The 15,369-nt window shown below is 42.0% G+C and overlaps 1 protein-coding gene across 4 annotated transcripts in view; it reads right to left on the minus strand.

Moving 5' to 3' along the window:
* Nucleotides 1-15,369, minus strand: part of LOC115465411 (multidrug resistance-associated protein 7-like) — a 120,717-nt gene that overhangs the window by 58,180 nt on the left and 47,168 nt on the right. For all 4 annotated transcript variants that reach the window (XM_030195856.1, XM_030195857.1, XM_030195859.1 and 1 more), the window contains 2 exons: nucleotides 1,797-2,024; nucleotides 561-717 (listed from right to left, as the gene is read on the minus strand). In XM_030195856.1, the coding sequence (XP_030051716.1) occupies nucleotides 561-717; nucleotides 1,797-2,024 (385 nt within the window). The remainder of the gene's footprint in view (nucleotides 1-560; nucleotides 718-1,796; nucleotides 2,025-15,369) is intronic.

Here is a 15,369-nt window from a genome sequence, read left to right on the forward strand (position 1 = left end):
ACTGTACTTTATTGGACTTATATGACTAACAAAGGGCCTTACATATATATTAAAAACAATGCAGTTACAACTTAAAAACATATGAAATACAAATCATAAAAAGTAATTTCCACTCTTCGCGCTTATCAATCTCCACTAAGGACCATCCTCTTCAAATTGTCCTTTCCCCACTTTAATCAAACCTCATGGTTCAATTGGTAGGCCGCTTTTCTATTGTGACTACAATCTGAGTTCAAATCCCATGCTGGAATTTCTGTCAGGTAGCCGGCCTCTAGCCAACTCAGTCATCCATCCACTCTTGGTCAGTAAATGAGTAGCCAGCCTTAGCTGGTGGGGGGAGTAAAGATGACTGAGGAAGGCAATGGCAAACCACCCAAGAAACCACAAGACAAGTGACTGCCCCATAAATCATTCACAACTTGGTACTTGTGTACAGGGTGCTATCTTTACCCCTTTTTTACCAATTTAACTGACTCTCAGTGTTTCTATGTTTCACCTTACTCTCACTATTTACCTAACTCGATTACTTCTGCTGTTACCAGAAATAAACACATACATACCAGAACTATAATAGCTATCAAAGTCCTGGTCTGAGAGCTCAAGGAACCGCTGAATTCGATCCAGAGACACCTTAGCTTGCACGATTTGATTCACCATCCATGGGAACACATTGAGTGGATAGACAAGCATTCCAACCAGCGCCAATGCTGTAAACACCTACAGCAGACAGGAGAGCATGGCATAAAGCAGCGTGTCCCAAACTTGCCCCAGGAACCTCATAAGCAGTCAACTTTATTTATCCACAACAGATATGCAGGAGATAAAGTTGCTCACCATGGAGGCAATGCATGCAGCTCTAACTCATACATATCCTGAAATCCTGCCTGGCTGTGGGGCTCCCAGGACATGGTAAGCCTTGGTGTAAAGAAAGAGCCAGACAGAGAGAGATGTAGTGAGGCAGAAGTGGGCAAACAGAATAACATTTTATATAGCAATTCATAAAGCTTCCATCATCCGCTGACCTGTCCAGGTGTGTCCGGCAATGAGAGAACTGTTAGAGGCTCCCAAGGAGAGCAGAAAGTGCATTAAAGACAGGGTCAGTATTTGTCTAACGCAGTTACTCTCACCTGCTAAACAAGAAACACTACATCAACTCTACAACACTACATCAACTCTACAAGAAGATGCTAACACAACTTAGAATCTGACCCAAGGGATTGTTTCATAGTTTGGGATGTGAAAGGTAGTTTTCTCAGGGTCAAGGGGAGGTTTATGCATGTTTAAACAAGAGCTAACCCTAGGGGAGGACAGAGAGAATGGGGGGGGGGGGGGGGGTCAGGAAATACAGGGCTTTGAGACTGATGATGGAATATAAGGATGGAGCTGACTTTAACGTGAGGAAGGAATATAGAGAGGGAGCTGTCTTTGGATTAGGAGAGGAAACAGAGAGAAGGAGCTGCATATGATAATATAGAACAGATAATGGAGAAAAAAGACAGAGAGGTAGAACTGGCTGTATTGGGGAGAAAGGTGAGAGAGGGAGATGGCTGTGATAGTAGAGGACAGATAAGGGAAGGAACAAGGATGCAAGATGAAGAAGGGCTGAAACTGGCTGCTTGGGGAAAGGGAGGGCGCTGGCTGTGATAGGAGAAGAGAGATAAGGGAGGAACCTATGGTGGGAGAGGAAAGAAAGATGAAACTGGCTGAACTGGGGAGTAAAGGTGAGAGAGGGAACTGGATACAGTGGAGGGAGGGAGCTGACCATGATGGGAAGAAGGGAAGGCATGAGAACTAACCTTGGATGCAGTGAGCTGGTGCCCCAACAAGACATAGGTCATGAAAGTGAGAATGGAAATGAGCACAGGCAGAGCATCCCACAAGTAATCGCAGGCAGCATCCACATAGCAGCAGATCTTCAGCATATGCAGTTCCTTGTTCCGCACGTGGTTCACCTTGGCCATGAAGTACTTCTCCCAAGTGTAAAACTTAATAACCCGAATGCCACGTAAGATCTCCGTCATCAGCTAGGGGCATGAGAAGAAATGAGTACAACAATGGCAAGTGAACCTAACATTCACAAAAGTGTTCTTTGAAACAGAGCAATGACAGAGGTGCTGGAATTTCAGAATGAATAAGGAAAACACGGTATGACATAATTTCAGCCACATTTAGGGGCCCAAGCTTTAGGCTATAAAAATGTCAAAACCTGAGCAATTAAAAAAGGCACCTACATTATAGCCTCTTTTTTACCTGCCTAGTGAAGGAAATCAGCAATGAACATCTAACCTGCCTCTGCCCACTCTTTAGGCTCTTAAATTTAGGTGCTTCATAAAATCTTTCCATTTATGCAAACTCCTTAATTTAGGAACCTAGATCTTTTGAATGCCAACCATTTAGAGAAATGCACAACAGCACATACCACAGTTTCTCTCTCCTTACACAGTAGACACAGAGGTAGCAGTGCTCCCTCCTATCTGAGCAGACTTCTGCTCCCCTCTCTTTACATATTGGACACAGAGACCCTGAGGCAGCCATGCTCTCTCCTGCTTTGTAGGTGAATCTTAAAAGTTCTTTAATCAAAGCACCACAATGTGGACCTGACACGGCCCCGTGTTTCAGCAGACACAACTGCCTGCCTCAGGGGATCACAAACAAAACTACACGAAAAAAGGATAAATATCAATAAATACAATAAACACATTTGAAAAAGCGTGCATTAAAAAAATTTGCATTAAAAAAACTATGTACTTATCAAATCCATCATTAACATTACATATCTCTATAAATAAAAGGCACCACCAACATTCTAAATGAAGCCTCCAACCGGAAGTGTGAAGGGGGAGAGATATCCGGTTTCCCCATGAGTGTCTGCCCCGCCCTCGCTCTCTCTCTGTAACACAAACAGTGAAGGAAAACACAGCAAAGCACGAAATCAAATCGCTCTCTCTGTAACAGTGAAGGACTCAGAGGGGGGAGGGGAGAGAGGGCAGAAGCCCTCACTATCTCTGTAACACAAACACAGCACAGCAGGAAACTTAACACTGAAGGACTCAACTCCGAGGGGGGAGAGAACAGACAGCACAGGGGAAGGGAGAGAGGGCAGAGGGCAGGGACACACACACTCCCACATGCACACAGAAGAAAACCTTGCTAGCCCCCGTTTCATTTGCATCAGAAACAGGGCTTTTTTACTAGTAGATATATAAATATGTATATACTGCTTGAAATAAAACATGGACTACTGATGTAAAAAGTGAAGTATAATCTTTGAATAAAAAGTAGTGATATATATGTTCTCTCTGCTTGATGATTTTGTTGGCAGATACTGCAAAGAAAAAGAGTGAGGAACTGCGTCCCATAGTAGACAAAATATTATGTACTTTGAAAGTTGCTGACCTACATTTTGATGCAGTTTTGTCTGACAAAAATAAACACATTGATTCTTTTAGACATGATATTAGAGATATTAAAAATAATAAATTCAGGAGGGATGAGGCTGATTACAAAAAAAGGTTCTACTTATCCATATTGCCAAGTTATACCTCAAACTAAACAGAAAAGCACAAGTATAGATCAGAACAGACTGTGCAGAGAGACTATTCCTGCTGCAGTAGCTGTGACCCCAGGCCCTACCTATATTGTTTCACCAGAGGCAGGAAACACATTAGCACCAACTCAGGAGAATCATATACTTCACCCTTGACCAGTCCAGTCTCCCCCTCTCCGGGTCCATCACGCTCTTTTTTAGAGGAAATTTGGGACAAAGAACCACTGGAGACATGCCAGATATGAGAGCGTCTACTCTCCTGAAGACACCCTGGAGACATTCACCTTTTCAGAAGCACAGGCAGGAGGAGAGGGTGAGCTTATCCCACATTTGCCCAGAGTAGGTTCCCTCCATTCTAATATCAACAACATCAGAGAAGGAACAGCTGGAAAATGATATCCCTACTTTTACCTTATCAGATACTACTCTTTCTGATACACAGATCCAGGTCTTATGTAAAGGCTTATCATTTGTTCCAACTGCAAGATATAATGCATTTCAGATAAGGATTGATCTTTTCAAGTTCACCTACAAACTACAAATAATTTGGGCTTTTTCTAAGAACCCAGCACCACATACGGACATTGCAGTAGTCAAGAAACCCTCACAGTGGATTCCTTCAGGTCCTATGGATCCTCTGATACATACCTTTAATAAACATGTTCACCATGAGATTTCAGTGTTGGAGAAGAACAAGCAACATTTCTACAACCTGTCCCATGAGGAAGATGAAGCAGTACAGTCATTGACCAATGATCATTCTCTATTGTCATAAAACCAACAGATAAAGGCGGGGGTATTGTGGTGCAAAACAGAGAAGATTATGTAGCCGAAATCAGAAGAGAGTTGGATGACAGTCCCCCTTGACTCAGATCCCACTGAACCTTTACAGAATGACATCGAAGAAGCAGTCTCATTGGCATCATCCAGAGGCTTCTTAACCAAGAAGGAGAAAGATTTTTTGCTAGTAAAACATTCGATTTTATCCTCACAATATATACACTGCCTAAAATCCACAAATCAATTGTGAACCCTTCCAGAAGGCCCATTGTTTCCAGGAAAGGATCAGTTTGGAGCCGTTGTCTGTTTTTGTGGACTTCTTTCTACATCTTCTCATTCCCAAGATTGAGTTTTATCTTAGAGATTATGGACACGATTAATTTGTTGAATAGTTTTGATGGGAAATTATCTGATGTACTTCTGGTAACACTTGATATTGATACCCTTTATACAAGTAGAAGCACTCCGGATCATAGAAACTGCCTTACAAGAACGCACATCCAACAGCCGTATTCCTAACTGATTTATACTTACACTGGCTACAATAGCCTTGACAAAAAATTATTTCTGTTTTTTGGACAGATTCTATCTACAAATCTGCAGTATTGCTATGGGGGTAGCCATGGCCCCAGATGCAGCAAACCTGTATGTGGCCCACTTTGAAGAGAGTTATCTTAGAAGTCATCCTTACAAGAATCACATGGATGGGCATAATCGAACGCAAACGCCCATACTCCATGGGCGTCTATGTCCAAAAATGGGTATGTGAAGAGTCGGGACAGACCGTATTATCGAAAAAGATGGGCGTCCATCTTTTGTTTCGAAAATACGGTTTGGATGGACCAAATGCCATGGATTTAGTCCCTTCTGAGATGGGCGGGTTTTTTTTTTTGCGATAATGGAAACTAAAAACGCCCAGCTCAGAAACATCCCAATCCAAGCCATCTGGTCGTGGGAGGGACAAATGTACAACACTACCATAGCTCTTAGGGGTGAAGGGGGCAACTACATGTGGGTACAGTGGGTTTTAGAGGCCTCCCATTTACCACCACAAGTGTTACGGGTGGGGGGGGGATGGGCCTGGGTCTGCCTACCTGAAGTGCACTGCAGTACCCACTAAGACCCACAAAGTGTGACGTAAAATTTCTTTGGCTTTGAAATGTGTAGTGCTACAACAGATCAGCAATGTTGACAATGAAGAAATTTTACGTCACACTTTGTTGAAAAAAGAACAGAAATGGATCTTTAGGTTGAACTCTTTACATCCTAATGGCTTGAACGGCAAGATCGAGTGGATTCATTTCTTTTAATAGCATTTTTTTGCCTTAAATTTTTTTGCCTTAAGTTTTTGACTGAGGCAATGTAACCCCTCCCCTCGAGATGTCTGATTGGAGGGTTAGTGGATGGCGTTTGACGTCAGATGGAAGTTAAAAATCGCCATGCTTGCTTTTGATTTTGCCCTTCATGCGTCCGTCGGCAGTCTGAACGAAATGTAAGTAGACTAAAAGGTTTTGTCCGATGTTTTAGAGGTTGAGTGGCTCATTCAGTTTTTGTCTTCTGACAGATTTTTAGACCGGAGGTTTTGAGACAGCAGTGGCGAAACGAGAGCTCACGTCGACCACGGTCTTAACAGTTGAATGAAGGAGCCATTGAGGTGTTTGGCGGAAAAAGTTAAAAGCTAAGTACTGTTTTGTATAACATCGGAATGAGTTCTATATACTAATAATGCCGTAAAAATTTTTTGAATATGTAAATTTTGAAATCAAATTAATTAAATAAATCCAGGAGGTTTTTTCCTATGATGAAGAAGCCCTAGCCCTTCTATTGGTCATTAAGAACATATTAAGGTGCTTCTTGAGGTTTTTCCTCCTGTTTTATAAAACAACTGGCTTACCGTAGTAAAGTTTCCAAAAACTTTAGATCACATCATAGCTGACTTTAACGTTTTTGTTTTTAAAGTGATGAAAACATCTTGGAGAAGGGGTGACATAGATAAACAACTTCTGAGAGAAGAACAAAGGTACATTTTTCATATGAGGTCCTTAACCTCACATTGCCTCAATTCTGAGATAGAGTACAACCACTTCTGACTGGATGGATTGTTTTCTCCAGAGATGAGGGTACTGTATAGAGGTCGCACATCCTCTCATAAGTACATAAGTATTGCCATACTGGGACAGACCAAAGGTCCATCAAGCCCAGTATCCTGTTTCCAACAGTGGCCAATCCAGGCCACAAATACCTGGCAAGATCCTAGAAAAGCTCAATACATTTTATGATGCTTATCCCAGAAATAAGCAGTGGCTTTTCCCCAAATCAATTTAATAATAATAACCGCCCTTAACACATTCTCTGGCAAAAAATTCCAGAGTTTAATTACACATTGAGTGAAGAAATATTTTCTCTGATCTATAATAAATTTAATACTTTGTAGCTTCATTGCATGCCCCCTAGTCCCAGTAATTTTAGAAAGAGTAAATAGACGATTCACATCTACCCATTCCACTCCACTCATTATTTTATAGACCTTTATCATATCTCCCCTCAGCTGTCTCTTCTCCAAGCTGAAGAGCCCTAGTTGCTTCAACCTTTCCTCATAGGAAAGTCGTCCCATCCCCTTTATCATTTTCGTGGGAAATAGACCAGGCAATCCAGAGACAAACGAGGATGTAGTAAAAGCAGTATAGCAGGGTTTAAAAAAGGTTTCGATAGCTTCCTAAAAGAAAAGTCCATAACCCCATTATTAAAATGGACTTGGGAAAAATCCACTGCTTATTTCTAGGATAGCAGCATGAAATGTATTGTACTGTTTTGGGATCTTGCCTAGTACTTGTAACCTGGATCGGCCACTGTTGGAAACAGGATGCTGGGCTTGATGGAACTTCGGTCTGTCCCAGTATGGCAATACTTATATATTTATGTACTTATGATTGAGAACTACAAACAAGTGCCTGCCTACCTCTAGTAGCTGAAGTGGTTAGCAACGATGACTGGTGCAGAAGTGCAACACAGCGTACCAACATTGTAAGCTGTTGAAAACGAAGGGAGAAGCATGTACGTGTGTGGAGAGCATGGCTATAGAATAAAAAAGCAATAGAATAATATCCAGACTTTTCTGATGGATGCCAGAATTAGTAACTGTGGTTGTAAAAAATAAGGAGACATAAGCCGGTTATGAGGCTAAGTGAAAGCCAGTTAAGACACCACAACTGATTAAACTTAGGTGCCAAAACCGGCTACCCTATGGATTAAACTCACCGAATCTAAAAAACGTGCCACCCAAATTATTGAAAAATGAATGAAAAACTGAAAGTGAGGACTGCTTATAAAATGCCAATGTATTGATAAGAATATTAATATATAAGTAAAAAAGTTAGCCGCTACTGTGAAAACATTGGGATAAAACCCGGTCAGTATATAAAACCGTCTAAGTACAGAAAATATGTTCTAAAGCAAAACTTAGGTATGGTGAAGGACTGCAGGGGCAGGGGAATACCAATATCCCACGGAGAAACAGCAGAAAACAGAGGAGTGGGAAATAGACCAGGCAATCCAGAGACAAACAAGGAGACTTCAGTCAATTTGGAACACTTTATTGGTGGGGACACTGAGTCCCTAAGGCAGCAGTGCTCTCTCCTACCTGAGCAAAGATTTCCGCTCCCATCACCTTACATACAGGTCACTGATGAAGAATGTTTTAGAACCTTACAATCAAAACTCTCAAACAAAATAGAAAGTGATTACACGTGAGGTTTGATTTATTCATTTAATATACCGCCTTATGCCGACAGGCACCAAAGCAATTTACAAAATTGCATAAAAATTAAACATCTGAATGTATGTACAGATGTCAAGCAATAGCCCCTCTAGCCTAGTTCTCTAGGGCAGGAACCCAGCACTGACTTCCACTATCCCCTAACACCCTTTTTCTTCAATGAGGTAGGACACTGATGTATTCACAGGCTTTATTTATAACGCTTATAAGTTTGCTCACCATGGTTTTCTTAGTAACAACTTGTGTATTTACCACAGTCCACTTGCACAATTTGATCTGAAGCACAGTTACAAAACGATAATATTTCTTAGACCCAGCCTTCCCTGGTCCAAACTACAGCCTCTATGTTTTAAACAAGTTCAGGTTATATTTATTTATGACATTTATACCCCATATTATCTCAAGATATACGCGAGTTCAATGTGGCTAACAATTGAGATTAAGTAGGCAATAAGTGTACTTTGGAGTATACCAACTATGTGGGTTTAATTTACCTATCCCTGGAAGCCTCCCACTTACCTGAAGCATTCTTTGGCTGCCTTTAATTTAAAGGTTTGACAGTGTGCAGGAGGATCACAGAAGATTTGTGTGACTCTGCAATTCCCAGTGTTTCTCTGTGTTTTTTTTTTTTTATCACGGGGATAAGAACAGTGGCTTTATATTGCAGTGGAGTTTTTTTCTTTCTTCATTTGAGAACTTGTTGGATACAAAGATCAGTAATGTTCAATACCTGCTACAATTATTAAGAACTGGGTTTTGTGTGCCCTTGCGTTTTTTTAGGGCTCACTGACTGATCTAATTGAGATTGTGCTCTGATGATACACAGAGTCTGAAGAAACTGCAATTTAGGCTTTATGTTCAATGTTCTTTGTGGGATTTACATATGTGATCAGGGTATAAGTCTGGTGTGGATGGCAGTGTGAGTGAGTTGCAGGGATACTATTTGGTAATTCTCCCCGTCCCATCTGCCCGCAACCTCGGAGTCATCTTCGACTCCTCCCTCTCCTTCTCTGCGCATATCCAACAGACTGCCAAGACCTGTCGCTTCTTCCTCTTCAACATCAGCAAAATTCGCTCTTTCCTCTCTGAGCACACCACCAGAACTCTCGTCCACGCTGTCATTACCTCTTGCCTTGATTACTGCAACTTACTCCTCACCGGCCTCCCACTCAGCCATCTATCCCCCTTTCAATCCGTTCAGAACGCTGCCGCACGTCTTATATTCCGCCAGAACCGATATACTCATATCACCCCTCTCCTCAAATCACTTCATTGGCTTCCGATCAGATTTCGCATACAATTCAAGCTCCTCCTCCTTACCTACAAATGCACTCAGTCTGCGGCTCCTCACTACCTCTCCACCCTCATCTCCCCCTATGTTCCCACCCGTAACCTCCGCTCACAGGACAAAGCCCTTCTCTCATTACCCTTCTCCACCACTGCCAACTCCAGGCTCCGCTCATTCTGCCTTGCCTCACCCTTTGCCTGGAACAATCTTCCTTTATCCATACGCCATGCCCCCTCCCTACCCATCTTCAAATCTCTGCTTAAAACCCACCTCTTCAATGCTGCCTTCGGCGCCTAACCGCTTGAGAAATATAGAATGCCCAATCTAGCCACCCTATCAGATTAACTGTTCACTTGCCCTCTTGTCTTTTAGATTGTAAGCTCTTTGAGCAGAGACTGTCCTTCTATGTTTAAATTGTACAGCGCTGCGTAACCCTAGTAGCGCTTTAGAAATGTTAGTTAGTAGTAGTAGTAGTAGTAGTGGTTTGTTTTCACTAATAACGATTTTGTAATTTATATAGAACAGGAGTACTGTTTGTTGTTAATAATAAGTGTACAACAATCATTTTACAATGCAGTCAATATTTGAACAATAGATAAATAAGAGAAGTGGAGTTGAGGAATGGCCTAGTGGTTAGGGTGGTGGACTTTGGTCCTGGGGAACTGAGGAACTGAGTTCGATTCCCACTGCAGGTACAGGCAGCTCCTTGTGACTCTGGGCAAGTCACTTAACCCTCCATTGCCCCATGTAAGCCACATTGAGCCTGCCATGAGTGGGAAAGCGCAGGGTACAAATGTAACAAAAATAAAATAGATACTATTGGAGATTCTACATGGAATGTTGCTACTATTGGAGATTCTACATGGAATGTTGCTATTCCACTAGCAACATTCCATGTAGAAGGCTGCGCAGGCTTCTGTTTCTGTGAGTCTGACGTCCTGCACGTACGTACGTGCAGGACGTCAGACTCACAGAAGCAGAAGCCTGCGCGGCCACATTGGTGATCTGCAAGGGCCAACTTCTACATGGAATGCTGCTAGTGGAATCTCTAATAGTAGCAACAGTGGAGGAGTGGCCTAGTGGTTAGGGTGGTGGACTTTGGTTCTGGGGAACTGAGTTCGATTCCCACCTCAGGCACAGGCAGCTCCTTGTGACTCTGGGCAAGTCACTTAACCCTCCATTGCCCCATGTAAGCCTGCCATGAGTGGGAAAGCATGGGGTACAAATGTAACAAACAAAAAAAAAAGATACAGCATGCACTATTGGGATAAGTAAGGACATAGTTCATAAGTGATATGCAAGATAACATGCAAGTTAATTAATCCTGGAATTCATAAACCATTAATACGAAACTGTGAAAAGAAATGCTTTTAACATCTAATGAAACTGCATGTAATTGTATTGATGTCTATTAGATTTCAGGAGAGAGTTCCAACATTTAGGGCGCTGATAAGTGAAGTCTGCTGAAAGAACTGATGTGTAGACAACATTTTTATAATTTGGAAAACAGAGTCTTAGATAATCCCTGGCTCCAAGCAAAGTGTTACGCAGGGGAAGTTCAACAAGATAGTGCATGTAATCTGGGGCCAAGCCATGTAAAATTTGGAAGATGAAAACACAGAGTTTGAAAGCAACCCTAGATTTGATGGGAAGCCAATGTAACTTAATAAAGGTGAGGCTCTTTCAAAGCGTGGGACTCCATAAATAAATTGAGCCGCTGTATTTTGTGCTGTTTGGAGCCTTTTCAGCATCCACTCCTTGCAACCTGCATAGATGATGTTGTAATAGTCCATTTATGAAAAAACCAGGGACTGTGTCTCGCTTCAATTTCCAGAAGGCTGAAAAAGATTTTGCTATTACTGTAGATACATGAGGTTTGAATGTAAGTGGACAGTTGACTGTCACACCTAGAATTTGTAATGTGGGTTCCAAAGGGTAAGAGGTTTGATCTATAATGAATTACTATAAGGAGTGTGATCATACGAATTGGCTATTGTCAGGAATTTGGTTTTGTGTCTGTTTAGTTTCAGTTTGAATTCAGAGGCCCAGGATTCCATCAGGTCAAGTCCCGATTTAATTGAGTTTAAAATTTAATGAATGCCTTTTTTAAAAGGAATATAGATGGTGATGTCATCCACATAGATAAAAGTATGAAACCCTGCGGCCTCAATCCTATTACCCAATGGAGCCATCATAACATTAAGCAATATTGGGGAGAGTGGAGAACACTGTGGCATACCGCACTCAGGGGACCATGGAAATGATATGGAACCTGCCATTTTTATCTGGTAAGATTTGGCCTTTAAAAGGCTTTGGAACCACTGGAGTACTTTTCCATTTAAATCAAAGTGATCAAGTACATTTAGTAATATGTCATGATCCACTACGTCAAATGCACTAGACATATCAAATTGCGTCAGAATAACCTTTTTACCCATGCTAATTTCTTTCCTGAAGTTAGATATTAATATGGTTAGGACAGAGATAGTAAGAATAATCAGGAAATGAAAGCAGGTAAACAAAGGAGCCAAGCTTGGCTAAGAAAGGGAGGAGGTCTTTGCAGAAGAATAGACAACTAGTAACAGAATTTATTATACAAACAAGCAGGAGTGGTTGCGGTACATGTGAAACCATATTTTACACGATGCATTGATCGTATACCTTTGCAGTGAGGACTGCAGCAGTAAAAATCCTTAGAAGTGAGAATAACAGTAAAGGCATTAAACATATTTTAGGGACATACTATAAACTAGTGTAAAGCTGTCGGGGGTCAGAACAGCTTGACTGAACCAGGGCGAAACTTTGAATTGGTTTAATTTTAGTCTTTAGAGGAGCCAAATCATCAAGAATACATTTACTTATTTCATCCCATTTTGACATGAAGTCTTTCATGTCTGCTTGGGGGAGATGCAATTCTAGCCATGTCCAGGATCTGGCATTGAACTTCCAGGTTTACGGAGCCGGCTAAGCCATCACCAGTTAAGTGATATATTTAGCACTTAACCAGCTATGGCGATCCGCATAAAGATAGAAATGACTTTTATGCAGTTACCTTGGCCTGTTAAGTGTTGACTCCACACTCTGAGCATCCCCAAAATAGCCAGCTTTGAATTAGGTGCTAAACGGACATTTTCAGTGGCACTAACCAGTTAAGTGTCACTAAAAATAGGCGGTTAGCCCCAAACAAGTGATTTAACCAGCCACTATTTTGTGGCAAAAGTGTATAAAACTAGGTAAGGGAGAGAGGAAAAAATGGTTGCTGTTAATACTTTATGGGATGCTTGATTAATAGATGAATAAGCTATTGAAACACTAGAAGGAGAGAGAAAGAGATCCTGATGAGAAAGAAAATAGTAACAGTAAGGGACCCTAACATTATATGAAGTTATTAGAAAGCAGATTATCTGCCCTATATCTTATCAATTCAACCCTGGCTATATTCAGCAGCACTTATCCAGGTAGCTGTGGACCAGGCTATACCCAGATTAAAAAGAAAATAGTGAATCTCAAAACACTGGAACTGCTCCACACCCGCCTGAGGCAATGCACAACATATTTATTTATAAAATGTATATATCGCCTACCTGGCACAAGCCATTCGAAAGCAGTCTTCAAACAAATTAAAACATAATATCCAAATATCCTTACTATCCAAATTCAAACATGAAATATCATTTGGAAACAACATCCTCCTTCTGCAGTTTGACTTATCTAACACATTTGACATGATGAATCATGATATTCTTACAAAATTACTAGATAAACTAGGGATTGGCAGAAACATTATTAAATGGATAAAAGGTTTTATCACCTCTAGATCCTATCGAGTCAAATCATCCTCATCAACCTCATCTCCTTGGTCATCAAAATGCGGGATCGACTCTATCCCCGATCCTCTTTAACCTTATGATGCTCCCTCTGGCCAAGTTCATATCTAAATTTGGCCTCAGTCCCTTCATTTATGTAGATGACGTCACTATTTTCATCCCCTTTAAATCTAACTTAGCAGAAATTTCTGATAAAATAATCAATGGAATTAACATATTATCCTCATGGGCCAATGCTTTTAAGATGAAACTGAATAAGGAAAAAACACAATGTCTAATCCTCTCATCCCAGTACTCTACCCTCATTCCAACTACACTCATTACCCCAGACGTTAATATTCCCATATCCGACAACCTAAAAATTTTAGGAGTAATATTAGACAACCATCTAACCCTGGAGAATCATGCAAAAGCTACGACAAAGAAAATGTTCAATATGTTGTGGGTGCTAAAACGAATAAAATCATATCTTCCCCTATAAACCTTCCGCAACCTGGTTCAATCCATTGTACTTACCCACTGCAATAGTATTTTCATTGGATCCAAGGCCCAAATCCTGAAAAAACTTCAAACCGCCCAGAACACAGCAGCCAGACTTATTTTTGGTAAGTTGTGATTTGAAAGCGCAACTCCTCTCCGTGAAAAGCTTCATTGGCTCCCCATTACTGAACAAATTTACTTCAAAGTCCACACCCTAATTCACAAGATTATCTACGGAGAAGCCCCAGGTTACATGTACAATCTGATTGACCTACCAGCCAGAAACGACTCAAAATCTTCTCGAACTTATCTCAACTTACATTTCCCCAATTGCAAAGGACTTAAGTACTACTACTACTACTACTACTTAGCATTTCTATAGCGCTGCCAGGGTTACGCAGCGCTGTACAAGTTTAAACATGGGGAAGGACAGTCCCTGCTCAAGAGAGCTTACAATCTAAAGGTAAAAACTATGTAGTCAGTGTAGGTATCAGGAATGGGAAGGTGGTTAGGCACCAAAAGCAAGGGAGAAGAGATGGGCCTTGAGTAAGGACTTGAAAATGGGCAGCGAGGGCGCATGGCGTATGGGCTCAGGAAGTCTGTTCCAGGCATAAGGTGATGCGAGGCAGAAGGGGTAGAGTCTGGAGTTAGCGGTGGTGGAGAAGGGTACAGAAAGGAGTGATTTGTCCTGAGAGCGGAGGTTATGGGTGGGAACATATGGGGAGAGGAGGGTAGAGAGGTAATGGGGGGCTGCAGATTGAGTGCACTTGAAGGTCAATAGGAGAAGCTTGAACTGTATACGGTAGCGGATCGGGAGCCAGTGAAGCGACTTGAGGAGAGGGGTGATATGAGAGTATCGGTTCACGCAGTAGATAAGACGTGCGGCGGAATTTTGGACAGATTGAAGGGGGGATAGGTGGCTAAGCGGGAGGCCAGCGAGGAGAAGGTTGCAATAGTCAAGACGAGAGGTAACGAGCGAGTGGACGAGGGTTCGGGTGGTCTGTTCAGAGAGGAATGGGTGAATTTTGCTAATATTATAGAGGAAGAAGCGACAGGTCTTAGCTGTCTGCTGGATATGGGCAGAGAAGGAGAGGGAGGATCAAAAATGACTCCGAGATTGCGGGCTGAAGAGATGGGGAGGATGAGGGCGTTGTCAACAGAGACAGAAAGTGGGGGAAGAGGAGAAGAGGGTTTGGGTGGAAAGACAAGGAGCTCAGTCTTTGCCATGTTCAGTTTCAGATGCCGGTTGGACATCCAGGCAGCGATGTCTGAAAGGCAGGCCGAAACTTTGACCTGGGTTTCAACTGTGATGTCGGGAGTGGAGAGGTAAAGCTGGGTATCATCAGCATATAGATGGTACTGGAAACCATGTGATGAGATCAACGAGCCCAGGGAAGAGGTGTATATCGAGAAAAGAAGCGGTCCAAGGACAGATCTTTGAGGGACCCCAACAGACAGCGGGACGGGGGTGGAAGAAGAGCCATTAGAAAATACTCTGAAGGTGCGTTGGGAAAGATACGAGGAGAACCAGGAGAGGACGGAGCCCTGGAACCCAAATAAGGACAGTGTGTCAAGAAGTAAATTATGATTGACGGTGTCAAAGGCGGCAGATAGGTCGAGGAGGATGAGGATAGAATAGTGACCTTTGGATTTGGCAAGGAACAGGTCATTG

The sequence above is a fragment of the Microcaecilia unicolor genome, chromosome 3 (genome assembly GCF_901765095.1).
Source record: "Microcaecilia unicolor chromosome 3, aMicUni1.1, whole genome shotgun sequence".
Classification (NCBI taxonomy): Eukaryota; Metazoa; Chordata; class Amphibia; order Gymnophiona; family Siphonopidae; genus Microcaecilia; species Microcaecilia unicolor.